General features: G+C 39.9%; 1 protein-coding gene across 1 annotated transcript in view; it reads left to right on the forward strand.

The window, feature by feature from the left end:
• Nucleotides 1–18,802, forward strand: part of Gsk3b (glycogen synthase kinase 3 beta) — a 186,886-nt gene that overhangs the window by 160,138 nt on the left and 7,946 nt on the right. The window contains exon 10 of the mRNA XM_050149099.1: nucleotides 6,890–6,988. Within this exon, the coding sequence (XP_050005056.1) occupies nucleotides 6,890–6,988 (99 nt within the window). The remainder of the gene's footprint in view (nucleotides 1–6,889; nucleotides 6,989–18,802) is intronic.

Below are 18,802 nucleotides of genomic sequence, written 5' to 3' on the forward strand. Positions count from 1 at the left end.
ACTCGATAATGGATGTGAGATGACACTTAGTGATTAGCTGTAGGTGACAGTGATCATACTGAGTACTTGCGGAAGTAAGAAATGTCTGTAATTTATTATACCAGTCTTTGTGTGTTTGAACAGAGGAGTGACAGATAAAAGTTTGCAAACAGTTGTAGTTTGACCATTTTTTACCAGATTGTACTAAATTTGGTCATGTGACAAAAATGCAAGGAGATTTCAGTGAGTTAGTGTATTACCAATAAGACTAAGCAATAGTGTAACCTTAGATTTGAATAAAAAAAAAAGTAGACTAATAGTATTTCCCAAGCATATAAAACAGGTTTTTAAACTTTAGGAATTAATTTTGCCTGTTGTCATAGTTCTATTGCTTTGTAGAGACACTACGACCATGGAAACCTCATAAAACAAAGCACTTAATTGGGACTTACAGCCTTAGAGATTTAGTCCATTATCATCATGGTGGGGAGTATGGTGGTTTGCAGGCAGACCTGTTGCTGGTGAACAACCTGAGAGCTTTACATTCTGATCTTCAGGTAGCAGGAAGAGAGAGACACTGGGCCTGGGTTGAGCTTCTGAAACCTCAAAATGACACGTGTACGCCAACAAGACCACACCTGCTTGTCCTTCTCAAGTAGTGCCTCTCCTTGATGACTAAACATTGAAATATATTAGCCTGTGGGAGCCGTTCTCACTCATCCACACCTGCATGTCTGTAGACATTGCTGCTGAGTAAACACTAAAAGGAAGCTGAGTTCACTTGTTCGTTGGTGGTTCCTGAGAAATCTAAAGCTTCCCATCATCTATCTGCCTGTCATTGTAGTGTTCACTTCCTCCTCATCAAGACTTCTGGGCAGTCTTCCTTTTGTTAACTCACCTCCTCTAATGGTATCTTCCTCCCCAAACTAAACAACAAGTTTGTAATTCCCTATCAATAAAACAAGAAGAGGAAGTAATTTGTATCTTGACTGACTGAGTGGTAAGGATTAGGCAGGCTAGGAAATGCATCAGGGAGATGGGGATCCTTCTGAGATCAAAAGGTATTTCTTTTATTGAATGTGGAGGGTACATTTTAAAACTACTGCCAACACTGCTACAAATTCCTTTTTCCAGGCTCTATAATTCAAGTGTTTCTCTGAATACTCTATCCTCCCACTCGTTACTGTTCTGCTTAACATGGAGTGATAAGGATCCCAAACACATCAGAGTTCCAGATCAGCTTTAAAGAGTTACCAGTCTCTGGACATGTAAATATGCTTTTAAATGTGACTCAAGACGCCCTCAGCATACATGGTAGTCACATAATGTTGACACTTGTAGTCTAAGCCATACAGGCCATTACTCAAATCTTACATGTTTATTTCATGCATTCCTCCACATTCAGTTTAGAATAATCTAAATACAGAGGGTAAAATGTTCATCTTCCAATGAAGGAAATGTCTCTATCTTGATCACAGAAGGTTCCCCATCTCCTTAGTAATCATATAAAGGATAGTCATATAAAGAGAAGAATAAATATATGTTCTTTCTCCAGATTACAGGGTTGAAAATGATAGCAGAAAATTAGAGCAACTGTACACAAAGACTGAATCAAGTTGCAAGTGAATCCGTGAGAGTCCAGCTAGCTCAGGAGCGAGTTGTTTCTCTATGAGCAGCCCCTGTGGCTGAAGTGTCAGGGAAGACTGCATAACTTCAGGTCAGCGATAGGGAGGGCAGCTGTGGCTTGACAGAGGGTTAAACGAGGATGCTAACTGACCTCTTTCTCAGTCCTCTTGACAAAGAAAATTGGTTTTTACTACTTATTGCTTTGGTTTTCACCAATAGCAATGCACGTAAAGAAAATGCTGGAAACAGAAAAAATGCAGAGAAAACTGAAGGCACAGCTCTTGCTGATTAGTTACTTTGGCTAATAATCATTTTGTTACATACTGCAGTGTAGTTCTCAAGATTTCTAATACATTGATAATCCATGATAAATACTTTTGTAATTAAAAATAAACTAATTAGCAAAACCCCTGGTCAGATGTGTGACAAATACATATAGAAGTATTGATTAATCCTTAGACAGGTAAATATGAAAGGGCAATTCTCATTGTTTCCAGACATATTTAGCACGTATTCTTCACTATGTGTAAATACAAATGTGTGAGTGAGTGTGTGTGTGTATATGTAAGTAAAGTGAAATACCACTTAAACGTCTTATTTAATTAGATTCCAGAATCCATACTTACGTTTACATTGTTCTCCTGTGCTGTTTTGAAGTAATTCATTTGATTATTAACTCACCAGTGAGAACCTTCTATTACTACTAATGAAATAAAAATTTAAAGTTACCAATTCACCAAATCCCTGAGGGTTTTTTTTTTTTAAAGCAAACATTTGGGGGCTGGAGAGATGGTCAGCAGTTGGGAACACTGGCTGCTCTTCTTGAGGTCCTGAGTTCAATTCCCAGCAACCACATGGCAGCGCACTACCATCTTTAATGGGATATGATGCCCTCTTCTGGCATGCGGGCATACATGCAAATAGCACTCATACATAAATAAAAATGAATGAATAAATGAATGAATGAAAAGAAACAAATAACTTTTAAGGGGCAAGCAATATAGTGTTGATTATATATTCCTCATGCTGTGCATCTGACACCTTTATCAGCTTCCAAAACATTTTCTTTGCTCCTGAAGAAAATCATGTCCTCATTAGCATGAACTCCCCATTAGTCCGTCAGCAGCCCTCAGCAGCAGTCAATTTGCTTTTTTGTCTCCATGGATTTACCTTTTTGGGAACCTCATACTATACTGTGTGATGCTAAGTATCTTATTTCTTCACTTAACCTATTTTCATCCTTAGAGCGTTATTATCCTTCACTCTTTCTTGTATGGCTGCATCCTATGTTTTACTTAGGCATTCATCTGTGATGGACTCTTGGGTACTGTTGTAACAGTTTATATGTAAACTTTTATTTGAGTACTTGAGGCACTACTCGGCCACATGATAATTCTGTTTATAGAAACTAGCACACAATCTCCACAGCTGAACATCTTTTTTCCATACTGGCAGGGTAGAGGAGTTTTAATTCCTCTACAGGTGTGTTTTTGTTTTCGTAATGGGTGTGAGACGGTATATTACCCTGTTTATCACACTGTAACGATCAAAGTTCAATAAATGCTATCACCTATTTGCAGTGTTCCTCGTGTTTAGGGACTTGGACCTGACTAGGGTGTTGAGGGAATGAAGAAAAGGGAGACAGACAGATGGACACATGGAGCGAATCTGGAATCAGGTGATCTGGGCTCTTGGCTGGAGTGATCTCAGCACTCTGGAAACTCAGGATGTTTGTTATATAGAGGTAAACAGAGAGCCAGGGTATTGCATGCAGTTGAAAAAGGAGGTGGGGTTATTACATACAGATATAATAAGGTGGTACAGTTCTTGATACACAGCTGCATCAAGCAGACAGGTTTAGCTTGTTAAAGCAGTCTGTAGGAGAACAATGGGGGAGAAAACACTGGTGGGCATTTTCTGCACACAGTATCAATATCCACACATAGACCACAAGGGAAAGTTTGCCTTTTTCCTGTGAGCCTCATCCTGAGGTGAAGTGAGGATACTTTGTCATTCTTCCATGGGTCTGAGGCTCTGGGATTCTTGACATGGCCAGTTTATGTCAACAACACATTCTAAGCTTCCTCCATTCCTTGTATCTGTTCTCTTATAAAATTGCAGCCATAAACATGAAGGAAATTGCTTTGTGCTTTAGAATGTGGCCTTGAAAATACTGAAGGACTTTGATGACTAGGTCAGTTTTCTATACCATTAGCTAGGCAGTTTCTGAACTTGGGCTGAGAATAAAGGTCTACTGGTAAAGTGCTTGACATACACGAATGAGGACAGAGTTGGTCTCCAGGACCCACAGAAATCAAACTAGTGGTGCACACTTTAATCCCAAGGTGGAATGGCACCCATGATTTTCCTGTCTTCCACATATGCATGTGTGAGGACACACGCACATACACACACACACACACACTCATGCATGAGCGTGCACGTTAAAAACATGTTCATATGCAACTGCACACACACAGGAATCCCGCAGTTTGTCATTATGCTTAGCTTTCGTACATGTCTTTTAAAACAAACTCTGTCTCAAGAATACTCATATAATATAGTTCAAGCTTTAACCATAACATCTAATCACATTTTTAAAGAAATGAATATTTTTATATTGAAAACTGTTTTACTTGCTCTGTATCAAATATAAACAGTATTCTACATGATCTGAGTATGAATATGCTTTTCAGGGTTTGAAGAATACATGTCCTAGTTGCTGGTCTGACTTACAACTCCAGGAAGGTCGTCACTGCAGGGAGAGGGCGGGGCGTCAGGAACTTGAAGCATCTAGTCATATCCACAGTCTGGAGCAGAAAGTGATTGCAACTGCCTAGTCAGTTCCACCCTGATATAGTCTAGGACCCAAACCCAGAGAATGGTACCACACACTATAGACTGGGTCTACCAAAATCAGATTACATAATTAAAATTCCTCACCGGTGGGGCCACAGTTCTGTCTCAGCTAGACTGTCTCTCATCAAGAATCTCTTCTCAACTCTAGATCATATCAAGTTGACAGTTAAAACTGAACATTATACATGTATATTTGGATACAGTGTGGATAGATCAACAGTAGCAGTCTTTTGTGATTCTGTGACTATCAGAGAAAACTATACATAAGCCTTTGTATCTGTCCATTCAAGTATACTCACTTCTCATCAGACTGAATGTGTTAAGATGCTCGTGTGTGTGTGTGTGTGTGTGTACACATATGTATATGTATGTATGCAGTAGTGTAAGTGAACTTTAAATGCAGACTTCATAAGAGTAATTAGTAATTAATGGACGATCAGAATAGAACCGTGTAATTCAAGAGGTTGAAGAATGAGACATAATCCTCCACTTGGTTGCATACTAAAGAGCATCCAGATAGCAGCTGTCAGGTGAAGGAATTGTGAATGGACAGCTAGGTTCCTTCGTCTAGGTAAGCTGAGTGTGCTCTGAAAAGAGAAAGTACACAAAGGGAAATGGGCAGCATGGGCTGTGAGGAAAGCAGCTCAAGATACCCCCAGCTTCACAGTAGTTTTGCCACACACTTCATGCTCTCTATTCCTTACTCGTCCTTTCCTCTTACAGGTTCTTCTCGATGTTGAACATCTGGGAACTTTAATTTGAAAGTGCTGTCATCCTAATAGATTGAGTCCTTTTCTGAACTGCCTTTTTGTTTATTTGACCATTTCTATTTTCTTTTTATTTTGTTTTATTTCCGAGGAGGGTTTCTCTCTGTAGCCCTGGCTGTCCTAGCACTCCCTCTGTACACCAGGCTGGCTTTGAACTCACAGAGATCCGCCTGCCTCTACCTCCCAAGTGCTGAGATTAAAGGTGTGCGCCACCACCACCCAGCTGACCGTTTCTATATTCTGTTGATCCAACAAAGACAGTTACCTCTTATCTCTCCACCCTGAGACCTAGCATACTGTTTCATGTCCAGTATTACAGGATGGAAGGGAACATAGATGAACAGTTTGGGTTTTATTAGCTTTCTATTTTGGGAGATTTTACTTAGGATAGCAAGTTTAAATTTCTTTTAGGTTAATGGGGCATAACTACCACATACTGCATTAATCAGCCATACCAGATTCCGTTGCTGGCCCAGTTAGGGTTTTGTTAAACTGTCTGGCTTCAAGGGAACAGTGTAGCATCTTCTTGTTCCTCAGTGGGAGTTACACGTACCTCTTGCACCCTAATTAGGGCACAGCTTTTTGCCAAGCTTGTAAATGTTCTCACTTACTGAAAAATGAATCTTCTTTCTGCCTTTTAAGCCTTTCTCTCCCACTAATTTTTCACAAATCTTGTTACCAGTTTATTGCTTTTCTTAGTTAGAATATAATCTTACTTAGAATCTTAATATAGCACAAAATTAGTATTTAGTTGCCAGTCTATGAATAAGTCACTTTTGGCCAAAAGGTTTTGGCTCTCAAACCTTTTAAAACTGTTATGACAAAACACAGCTTTCTAGCAGCTTGAAGAAAGAGATTAATAAGAATCAAAAGGAAGCCTCAAACTACTTTATGGGTTTAGGGTTTCCCTTATTCCTCAACTTTTCATAATGCCATATATTTAAATTGTCAAGATGCATACTGTAGCTGAGAGGATAATGTCTTTCTGTAGGTAGCATGAGCACAGGGTTCACAGATTACACGCTAGAGTACCAGCATGACAGGAAGGACAGTCACTCTTGACACTAATGCCAGTTGTACATACGAGCTCACCAGCGCTCTTTACCATGCGTAGCGTTAATATCATCAGCTTCAGTTTATCTTAAACCAAGACGTAATAGAAATTAGTTTTTCAAAAGAAGATAATTTCTATAACATTGGCAGAAATAACCACTTTTAGGTTAAAAAAATAATTCGAACTTTTCAGCAATAATCATTTAAGGAATGTTTTGAAATAAGGTGAAAATGATTTTATTTTTAGTAATCCTTTTTGAGTCCCTTTCTTGACTGCCTCTTTGTTCATTTGACCATTTCTGTTTGCTGTTGTCTCAAGTTCTGCTCTCGACCACTTACAGCCACATGCTGCAGAGTGGCGGGGTGACTGATGGCTGTTACATACTCGCTTACTCTGAAACTTTTCACCGCTGCCTTTACCAAAGATAAATTTAGTTCTTAAACATCAGTTTTGTGTCTCACGACTGCTCATCCTCTCTAACTTGCTGACTGCTTCACTGGGGCACTTCATAAGCTGGTATTTCCTACCGTGACTTATTTTTACTATACGGGAGTTCCGTGTAGAGGATGGGATTAAACTCTAACCTTTGTTTCCATTTCTCTAGAACTGTCAAGTAACCCACCTCTGGCCACCATCCTTATTCCTCCCCACGCTCGGATTCAAGCAGCTGCTTCCACCCCTACGAACGCCACTGCAGCCTCAGGTGAGTATAGCGGTCCCTGTGTTTTGTTCTTCTCACACGCTGAGTTGTCTTCATTTCCTGTGGTGAGTATGAACATTTAATTCCCCTTGCATATCTAAACAGATCAGTCACACGAGTGAAAGAAAATAAAATACTGCTTTCCACCTAAAACATTCGAAGAAGCATCCCACACACAGTGTGAACACATACATAATGCATTTTACATATAAGGTACATGTTGAAATAGGAAGCGGCGGGGCTGCGTCCCCAACACCCCGGCCGCTTGGCTAGCTCATGCCCGAAATAACAACACACAAACTGTATTCATTTAAGAACTGCTTGACCCATGAACTCTAGCCCTTACAGGCTAATTCTCGCACCTGGACTAGCCCATTTCTAATGATGCGTGTAAGCACCCCAAGGTGCGCTTACCAGGAAGATTCTAGCCTAAGTCCATTGTGGGAGAGTTGAGCTTGGTGTCTCTGCTCCAGCAGAGCTGTCGGGTCTCTCCGGGAGCAGAGCAGAGTCTGACCTCACTTCCTTCCGCCCAGCATCCTATTCTGTTTATTCCACCCACCTATGTTCTAACCTATCAGGGCCAGCCAAGCAGTTTCTTTATTGCTCAGCCAATGAAATCAACAGATTGATATGACACTCCCATATCAGGTACATCCTGATTTCTTAGTGTAAGATGTTTAAAGGAGAAAACAGGTTTTATAAATGGAGCTTTGTGAGGAATGCTCCACTTTAGTTCTAACTTCTTCATGTCAATTACATTAACACCCTAAATAGGCAAGTTTTAAGAAGTATGGATATAAGTTAATATAATCTTAAATCATTGAAGGGGCTAAAAGTACAATGAAAATACATTTAATTTTACATCAGAATGTGATTAAACTATCACCCTCCTCACTCCCCCCACCCCACCTCAGAAAAACAAATAAAAACTCATAAAGATCCCCCAAGTTATAGCTAGATCATAGAATGTGTTTCTGATTCCTGAGTCAGCTAGCTTGGAACTTGGGAAACATTAGTACACCAAGTGTCAGGAGCTACCCTTTGCCACATTATCAATTACATAGAACTGAAACATTTGGCTTTGAGGTTGTTTCTGCGTCGGGAGATGAGATATTTCGTTTGCTGACAAGTCTGTGATGAGTAGTTAGCTTTCAGCTCACAGGAAAGGAAGAGTTCTGCTTCTATCCGGTGTAAATCTTTAAAAGATTGAGCGTTCCATTCTACTCTGTCCTGCCTTCCTTCAGCTTGTGGAACTTGGAGAAAGGCATTTGAACTTCATACTTATACTATGAGTATGTCGGGCTGCAAACTGAACAGCAGTGCTCTCCTAGAGTGATATTGTTGAAATCGTGTTCTGCCAAAATGTGGTTTAAAATTCTTTAGTGTAAAAATACAATTTTAGCAGGTCATGGTAGTGCATTCTGAAATCTCAGCACTCCTGAGGCAGAGGCAGGCAGCTCTCAGAGATTTGAAGCCAACCTCATCTACATTGCAAGTTTTAGGCCAGCCAAAGATATATAGTGAGACTCTTTCCCAAATAGAAAAGAAACACAGTGGTGTTTTGTTTTTTGGTTTATTTTTTTAGTTCTGTTGCCTGATTGTTTAAAATAAAGACAGAGTGGTTAACTGAACTATCAATAAACGTATTGCTTCACTAAGCACGTGTATCAGGTTGGCCATTGACCATGTGGAGTAAACCCAAGCGCTGTGCTGATGTATCTACTCACTGAGCTTGTGTCCTGGAGGATGAGTAGAGCTGCTTTAAACCAAACATGTCTAATCTGTACCATGAAGGCTACAGGCAACCCCAGGATAAATAACTAGGGTATGGCTCGGCACATTGATAGATAATAACTTTAGGGTATATGTAAAAATGAGAGAATTGTGGGCTAGAAAGATAATTCAGCATGTAAAGGTACTTGCCACCAAGCCTGATGACCTCAGTTCAATTCTAGGAACTTCTAGGTGGAAGGAAAGAACTGCCTCATATGGGCTCTCCTCTGACACCAACACCATGGCATAAATGTGAACACACAAATACAAATAAACGATAACTAGTAGAGAGTAGAAATTTTTAAATAAATTTTAAAAATTTATATTTTTCTGTGAGTGTTTTTGCTTGCATGTAGGTCTGTACATCATGTGTATGCCTGATACCCAAAGGCCAGAAGAAGGTATTGGATCCCTTGTAACTGGAATTATGAATAGTTGTGAGTTGCCATGTGGATGCTAGGAATGGAACCCAGGTCCTCTTCAAGAATAAGTACCCTTATCCACTGAGCCGTCTCTCCTGCTTCTAAAATAATTTTCTTAATGTGAGATACTAAAATAATTAATTAAGGATGTTTGTAACTCAGGCTGTAGAATATACTGTATTCTTAGAAAGGAGCCTGTTGTAACCTGTTGGTACAGGTTATAATAATTTGCAAAATATATTGCAGTATTATACATGGTTTTTATAGCTGTAAAAGAAAACTGAAAAGCTGGTATTGGATTGTGACCCTGAGAGTTTATGGCCAAGCTGAAGTAACTTAGAACATGAAGAAGTTCGTAGAAGAACAGTTACTAAAGTCAGGGTAAAGACGTGCATGTGTGGTCACCAGAGAGGATGGCATATATTTCTCTGAGCGCCCTACAGGTAAAGTCAACATTACCAGTGGTTAAGAATTTCCATTATTGGTTAGACAAGAAGCTTCATTGGCTTAGGAGGAGTGTTTCTGGCACTGCACTTTCTCCGATAGGCCTCAGACTTGGTACTGATAAAAATGACAGCAATGAAGATTTCATCATTTTCACATAGTAAGTTATTTCTCATGGACACTTTCTTTAAGCCCTTCTCGAGTAAGCCAACTGTTTGACACCACAAAGAATAGAATTTTCTAGGGGCCAAATGAAGGTCAAATAAGTATGCCTCAACACTGATGTCCACCAACAGATTGGCTATATGACCTTAAATAGCTGCCTCTATTTAGTTATAGGTGTGTGGCAGTGGAGTGACAGTCTTTCATGACCTTAAAAATACATGGCATCTGTTTTTCTTGCTGCGGGTCCATGTCTATAAAGCAGCAGGGGTAGGATTTTGAGAAGTAAGAGACATATAATACACATGTGCATGACCCTGTGCGAGACTCAGTAGGCCATCGGCGAGAGGAAAATGCCATTACTAATTCTATTATTATTTTTGCAAACTAAGACAAGTCCAGTAATGGTTTTTAAAACGCTGGACATGGTGGCTCACACTAGTATTACTAGCAGTTGACAGGCTGAAGCAGAAGGGTTGACATGAGTTCAAGGCCATAATGGGCTACATGAGTGAGTACTATGCCACCAGGACTTAAAAGCAAGACTTGATCTCACGACAAAGCAATACAGCATCCCACATACATGGAAGGCAAAGTCTCTCTCATCTTGGGTATGTGGGAGTCCATCACCACACAGAGACATAGCAAAAGAATGCCTTTAGGCATACACAAAGCTCTCCTCGGAAACCATTTCTTAGTCTGCTTCATACTTCAAAGAAATAAACATTTAAGCTGCAAAGCTCTAGACTTGGATAGCTGAACCTAAAAGTATTGTAAATATTAAATTTTCAAAGTCAGAATTTCTAATATCCACCTAAACCGTACCACCTAAATAAACCCTAGCATGTCCTGGGTTTAATGAGTTAGAATTTGAACCTCTAAGTTATTATAATAATTGCCCTTCTTTATTTAAGTCACTGTAATAGAAACTCTGTATCAAAAATAATTATCAATTTTGAGGCTGAGTCACTATTAGTTTATAATGAAACCATATCACCAAGAAGCAGATACCTGTCTTCAGCAGCCCAGGGATGTGCCTGTCAATCATCTAAAAAGGTTTAGGTACAAAATGAATTCAGAACTTGGGCATAGCCCTGAGTTACCATCTGACCTGTAATGTATTATTTCTCCTCCTGCTCCACACAGTGCAAGTGTGTGGTCCAGAGCAAAGCTGCAGGGCCCTTGGGTGACTGCCTCAGAAGTGTCCATGTTTGTAGCTGTCTAGAGAAAGGATTGGGATGTTCTGGCTTTCTTTTGGTCCTGGAAGCAAAGCTCAGTCCTAAGTAAGTGGGACATAAGTAGAAAGGCAAGACAGATTGACAAAAGATGTCGTTAACCACAGTTATGCTGGCTGTCATGAGATAAGCTTTGGACTAATGGCCAGAATTACTAAGTAGATTCCAGATGCCTAGATGTTGATGAATTCTTTCTGTTGCTGCTTCTGGGAAAGCAAAAAAAATAAATCTTTACATATCTGGATAGAGTCCTAAAGTCCTTTTGGTGTTACTCTGGGGACATATAGTTAGTTCTTACTGTGTGGCCTCACCAGAAACTTTGACTATTAAATTTTGTAGTCACAATTTCTCACCCTTCTTGAAAGTTGCAAGGATAGTATGTCTATTACATTAAATGTTTTGATTTCTTTTTCCTTCTGTTGTGTTCAGTGTTCAAGTAGCCACTTGTAGGCACAGTGACTAAAAATGCATTGGAAAATATTAGAATATAAAACCATCAAAGTTCAAATTTAAAAATCACTAATCCCAGTTTAGGGCTTTAGCCTCCTAAGATATCTAGTAGAAGAAGAAAACACCACTGCATATAGAGACAGGAGTCACATATATAACAGTAAAGGCTAGCGTAACAGAGTTTGTATCTATGATAGACAGGACAACAGTGTTCTGGATGGCAAACAGCAGAAAATGGTTTGAATTAGTTGTGGAATCTATTCTTATATGAAGGTTGAACAGTTTTGGAAATATTCTGGGGGCACTTGTAAATCTTTAAAATCATGTTGGTGACAATGCTAAATTGTAAAGAAGGGATATGTGTATGTGCGTGTACACGTGTGTATGTATATATATGTGATGTTTTGTTAAATTAGAGTGTCAGTGTTGAAATTCCTCCCCAAAAGACCATTTTAGTGCTGCATTTATGTTTTAGTTCTAGCAGTACTTTTACCTTTAAATGCTTCAGTATCTTGGAGCATTATAGTTGAGCATGTCTCTAAATGACTTAAGAATCTCCTGAAAATATAGAGAGAACTCTCTGTGAATTTCTTCCAGGGTTATATGTGTGTTAGATTTTCTCAGCACCTTCAGATCGTCTCAGTCACTGTCTGGAAACGTTTTATCTGGACCATTGGCTCACACACAAACTTCTTCAGAGATCATTGATTGACTCTCGAATGAACTGAATGTAAGGGATACAAGGATATTATAAGTAGAGCAGTTTTTCTCTGTCCATTGAGGATATTAGTCTAATGAATACAGATGATTTCAACTCTAAAGCCGGGATCTCAGTTAGCCTCGTCATTGTTTACTGAGCAGAGATAATCTATCTTGTGATTATTCCAGTAACAGAACCCACTGCCAACAAAACAGCACATTCCATTTTTGCATCACCCATTATCAAGTTGACCCCACACACACCCTAAAAGTGATTTCTATGTGGGTCACTTCGGTAATCCATGTAGGATTACGCTCAATTAACCAAACTCTTAAGAGTAGCTCTCAGTCCTGACAAAGATGTTCTATAGAATGGGAGCGTTCTACAGTGTCAAGGCATTTGGTTTTCTATAACTTGTTTATCACTTGCACATTTTTTTTCTCATTTGCTTCTATGTAAACAAACCAAGTATACCAGAGGGGACAAGACAGGGTCTAGAGATTGCCTTTACCCCAGTTACTGATAAGAAGAGAAACTAGGCAGGTCTTACTGGAGATTAGTTACCTCAGAGTGACTGGTAACCACTCTTGTTTGCTTAGCTTTAAACTAACTGTATAATAGTCATTTATGCTAACTCTCAGAACAAAAACAAAGACCCTCAGGAAGTTGCTGTTGTCAAGAAAATTCTCAGTCCTTTTCCGACAGGAGGTGGGGGAAGAGCCCTGTCAAAGATAAAAATTAAACTTATTCTAGTTTGTTTTGTTTGGGAGAGTTCAAGTCAGTGAAGTTTGTAGTGTCTTCAATATTTATTAAATGAATTGTGGAATCGATTTTAGAATTTTTTCTTGTACTGTGGATTCTGAATTAGAAGACATTTAACGTGTGTGTTTTGCCCTTTCTTTGGGTTGCATTGTTTATTGGGATACGTGTTTTCCTTTCCTGGCTGAAAATCTTTTACAAAAAAAGGGATTCATGATATGAGTTGAATAAGATCTCCCTTCTGTCATTGTACCTGGCTGGTCAGAAGACTGGACTTCTAGATCTTGCCTTGAAAGCTCTCGCTGTTTCCTGATCTAAACCAATTCTGGGCTGTCCCTGTAGGTTTGTGTTCTTTTCAGTTCTTTGAACACATGTGCCCTCCTCTAAAACTTGGACCCTTTTCGTTGATTTTTTTTTCCCTTTTCCTCACAGTGAGATTATTTGCAATTATGTGAGCAAAGTCATTGCTGTTTTAAGTACTCTTTCTTCTCTATTTCTTCTCTGTTATGAGCTCCTTTGAAAGTTCTTGGCTAAAGCTTACCTATTTCCTAAGCGTGTTGAAATCTCTTTTGCTAGAGTCTATGTAAGTTTAGCCACTTTGCATGGTCTCCTCGCTCCTGTTTTCATTCCAAAATTCCTCTTGTCTTGTACATTACTAGCCATTTCTTTCTGCTTGCGTAAGAAAGATCCAGAACAGTTCATCTCATGGTCAGTTTTACAGTTGTTTTGTGTGGATTCTGACCTTGGGTCACTGCTCCAGCCCCCCTCCAGACCGTCTCTGTGCCAGTTTCACAGTGTGTTATGTGTTAGTGCTTATTAGGGCATTCCCCCTGGATCCCTCACCGTCCTTCCCTCCTGATCCTGTCTTCCCTGCTTTTCTTTAGCCTCACTCAGATGTATGTAGAATTTTAGAAAATTGCATGACTTCTTTAAAGTTTTTTTCCTTCACTAAAGATACATAGTTAATTTGGAATATAGCATGTTCTCTGTCCTTCTTCCAGAGGTAATCACAGATAATGTTGTTTTGTTTCTTAGTCTATATATGAGTAAGCAGAGAAATGCTATTTTGAGTGTGAAAGTATACTGCTATAGACACATACTGCATTACTAAATAGTGTTGAGTACCTTGCTTTGTGGTAGTTCACTTAATTTATTTTTTAGTTTTAAACATTAGAATTGCATTTAAGGATTGTTTGGCCTTTTGCTGTTCTTTGCTCTTCTGAAAAGTGCTTTGAAACTTACTGCATAAAGCCTTGCTTGTTATCTTTAAATAGTTTTGGGAGTAATGCTAAAGGAGTAAGGAATTTTAAAGTTTTTAATACATTCTGTCAGATTGCCTTCCGCACAGCCTGTCCCAGTTTCTACTCCCATTGCAGTAAAGGTTCTTTTTCATTTCCCAGGAGAGTGGGATGGGGAGAGTTCACTGTACACATGCATATTCTTCTACATGCTACAAGTTTGGCAGCCAGGTGTGTGTAGCTCTTCTAGATACATAAATTTCTGTTTTAAACTAATGCAGTTTAACAAACTCACACCAGTAAATTTGTATGTACTCTGTGTTAGAGCTAAGTTTATATAAACTTGTATATGAGTAGCTTAAAATACAACCTGCCAACTGGGCATGGGAGGTAGGGGTAGGAGAACTAAGAGTTTGAGGCCTACCTGAGCTGTATGAGACTACCTTGCAAGCATGAGAACTTAGTTCAGTCCCCATAAAATGCAGGTGTGGTGGTGAGTGCCTCTGATGTTGTGCTGAGAAGGCAGAGGCAGGATGGTCCCTGGGACTTGCTGGTTATTCGTTCTAGCCTAATTAGTGAGCTCCAGGCCAGTGAGAGACTGTCCCAAAGGGGGATAGTTTGATAGGTAAAGGATACTTGTTGGGTTCAAAACTGAACCCCTAAGCATGCCCTGTCCTACTAAGTCAAATGTTATCTAGGGATTTTCAGCTCTTCCTAAAGTAATTTAAAATCTTGATTCAGTCGATGAGTGCCCTGTGGGTCATTCTTCTAGATGTTCCCAAGTGATTCTCAGATTTCACTTCCTTGGCTTGAAGTTTCCTGATTTTATTTGTTTTTATTCCTAAATTAGCGCTTTCAACTTAAAAAATTAAAATATTACCCATAACCCCATGTTCTTTGGTTCTCTACCCTAACAGTCAAGTCTCTTACTTAGAATGTGCTCTACTTCTGAGCATCCAGACAGCTTAGACTTCCCTACTGCCAGCAGATCAGATCTGAGTAGTCTCACTGATGGCTAACCATGAACCCTGGTGACTGGATTGAGTCACAAGCATCTGTGCTTCACTATTTTCTCAGTGACCAGCAGCTTCCTTGGTACCTGTGCCACAGCTCTGCCTGGGAATAATACGGATAGAGTTGAAGATGTTGTTGCTGAGGAGGTTTCCCTTCCCTTATTATTAACTATCAAGATCATAATAAGTGTTATGAAGAAACAAGCAAAACCTGACCATAGGTGGAGCTTGATCTCACTGGTGTAGGTTATAAGCTCAGTGTCAGTGTGAGTTTGGGGGTACACTTTGATTCCAGTGAAGAGTAGTTTCTGTTTGTCCCCTACAGGTTATAACAAGACATTGTTCTACATTAGCACTATTTCCACTCCGAATAGCTTGACTAAATTACCTGTGTACTATAAATAATATTTTCTGAATGCCAGAATTTTGTTTTATATGACCTAACATGTCATGAGATTTCTCACCTTAAGCCTGATAAGTAAAGACATACTGGCGTTAGACTAAAGTTGGTCAAGCATAATAAAGGAAATAAGGAAATGTAATGCATTTGAGTTCTCAAGCATACATGCATTTGCCCAAGGTTAATTTGATTATCCAAAATATCCTCTTCTAATATGCCAGTTGTAGAAATATTAAAATTTTAATGACTATATTTTTGAGAACTTGAAAAGTGTTTAGGACAAATAAGATACTAAATTGTGTTCATGTTTAATTGCAGCCTGAGTAGCCATATGTAGTAACTTTCACCACATTGGTCAATACAAATAGAATGTCCTGTCATTACCACTGGGCCATAGCACAAGCATTTCTATGGGTTAGGGTCATTTTCTTCTAGACCCACACTTTTTGAATACTGGCTTCATGGTGGCAGAACCATTAGAACCTCAACTATGTTTATTCTCTGTTCTCACCTCCCAACCCATTCCATGGGTTCTGCCTTTAAGACCTTTTGTAACAGTGTAAAGTGTGACCCTCCACTGTCTCCCATCTTTTACATTTGATAATCACATCGGCCCCCAAATGGATAGGACTTGCTAATACTAAATGAGTGAAGAAGAAGTCGAGATGAGTTTATGGCCTGAAAACCTACAATGAGGTAGTTTGCTCAGTGTTGGTACAGATGGTGGTGGTTATAACCCCAGAATCTAGTGACTTCCTCGTTTCTGAGAATCTGGGGCGAGGGGCAGTATGCCTTCTTACACACACACACACACACACACACACACACACACACACACACACACTCCTGTTCTACTCTCCTAGAAAATGTTTACCAGATATAGACTTCTGTGTACAAAAACTGAGAAGCTGGTGTGGTCGCACAGACTTGTAATAAAGCTCTTGGGGAGCTGAGGCAGGAAGGTCACTGAGAGGTCAAAACCAGCCTGTTCAACTTGGGCTGAGAATAAAGTACTATCTCGAAAAAATAGAGCCAAACCAAAAAATGGCTTGAGGCTGGGGAGATGTCTCCGTGGTTAAGTACTTACTGTCCAATCAAGAAAGCAAGTGTGCCGGAGATTGGATCCCTGAACCAATGGGAAGACCTTGTGGGTGTGGCTGCCAACCAACCATCTCTGGAGGGTGGAGAGAGAGCCCTAGAGCAAGCTGGCTAGGAGACTTTTGAAAGAAGTGAGCTCTGGGTTTGATTGAGAGAGCCTGCCTCAGAATAAGGTGAAAGAGCAATAAAAGAAGATCCAGCATCAGCCTCACCTACAGTGATATGCACACATGAACATGTGAGCGCACATGAAAAGAAACAATCAGAAAAGTAGTTTTAATTCTTAGAGTAATTTTTTCAAGGGATCTAGTGTAAAAACCCTGGAACTACGTACCCTTCTCAGAAGACAATTCTTTAAGAAACCAGTTGAGGAGGAAGCAGTTTATCTAGTGTCACCTTTGTCTTACCTAGCTATGACAGTGCAGAGGGGCTTGGTCACTGATGCTTTCCTGGGCCTCTGGGTACAACCCTTAGTGGCATTTTAAGTTCTTCAACATGTTGATGGATTTGCTGTTTACAGCTCTGAGTTGCCATCCTGAACATTATTTATCATTGCTTCTCTGGGTTAGGAACACAGAAGCCACCTGGCTGGGCGAGAGTCTCAGTGGTGTGGTTAAGCTGTCTGTATGTAACAGCTTCCAGTCTAGTGTTTCTGTGGACTCCTGAGTGGGTATCTTTGTCTCTATCTGTTCTTCATACCTTTTCTTGGACTCTTTTCCTTCTATGTGTTTTGTTCTATTTTGATGTGTTAGATTTTTGTTTTGTCTTATTTTATGTTTGTTATTTTATTATCCCTTAGAAGTCTGTCTGTTTTCTAATGAGAGACAACAAGGGGGTGGATTTGGATGAGAGGGGATGTGGGGAGCAATTGGGATTAGTAGAGGGAGGGATAACCATAATCAGGATATATGAGCAAAAAATAGATCTGTTTTTAATAAGGGGGGTTTATCTAGGGTTACAGTTATCTGATGGCTTCCTGGGGTTAGAAGATGTACTTCCGGGCTGCATCTTTCGTGTGGCTAGCAAGCATGTGTTGGCAGGAGGGCTAACCACCCTTTCTGTGGGCCTCGTCATGGTGCCATAATTGGATCTTATCAGCTGGCTTTCCTTACACCAAGTGGTCCAGAAGAGAGAGTAAGGTGGAAACCATGTATCTTTTATTTCCTAGCATTAGAAATCGCATGCCATTGTTTTTGCAGTATCTGGTTGGCTACGCAGGTCAGTCTTGTTTAGTGTGGGAAAGGACTACATTAAGAGCATAGGTGCCAGGAGGCATGAATCCCTGGTGTCATGTTGGAGGATGCTACAGGATGTTAGGATGATTCTATGCCTTCCTTCCTTTTCTCAGAACAGATTTTTTTTTTCTGATCATGTAACTGGAAATGAGTTTACAGATTTTACCAGTTTCCAATTAGTTGTATGATCACATAAGAAGGTTTGTACATTCATGGTGATCATGTAAACAGTCTTTGAATTTACTCAAGTAAGGTGAGATTAGTTTGGATTAGGACATACACTAATGGGCTATAGCTCATGAAAGGGCATCTGAAAACTGTTAGCTATATAGGACTTTGCCAAAGAGTAAGTTGCCATAAATGTGCAGTTTGCTGGTGTGGGTAGGTAATTAGTGCACACTTTGGTTGGCATCAGCTGGCACAGCTAGACCACATGGCCAGAGCTGTCACAGTGCTAGTTTATGTGAGGGTGTAGTGGGTGCCTCTCAAGTCCTGGGTTTAAAGATGGAGCAGCAGTTCCTGGGATCTTGTGCAGAAAGTGGAGAGTGTGTGTGGTGTTTGGGGATGATTGTGCGCTTGCTGACAGTTGTGTAGAACACAGGAAATGGTACAAGAAGGATGCTTTGTGGGGACATTACAACTCTGAAGTAACCCTGGTTTTCCAGGCTTCTTCTGACAGTTTTTAATACAGCCTGTGCCTGAATCATAAAAATGAAGAAAGGCCTGGGGATCTGTTATCTAAACAGGAATTGTTGTATTGTTGGTACACCAAATGTGAATGACTGAACAGTGAAACTCCCTTTCAGCAGGTCATGTCATGAATGAAGCCTCATCCCTAGCAATTCACTGATGTCTGAGAAAGGCTCAGCGTGGCTTTAGAGAGTATGT

This window comes from Alexandromys fortis, unplaced genomic scaffold (assembly GCF_014885135.2).
Source record: "Alexandromys fortis isolate MF-2015 unplaced genomic scaffold, M_Fortis_MF-2015_v1.1 scaffold_4, whole genome shotgun sequence".
Classification (NCBI taxonomy): domain Eukaryota; kingdom Metazoa; phylum Chordata; class Mammalia; order Rodentia; family Cricetidae; genus Alexandromys; species Alexandromys fortis.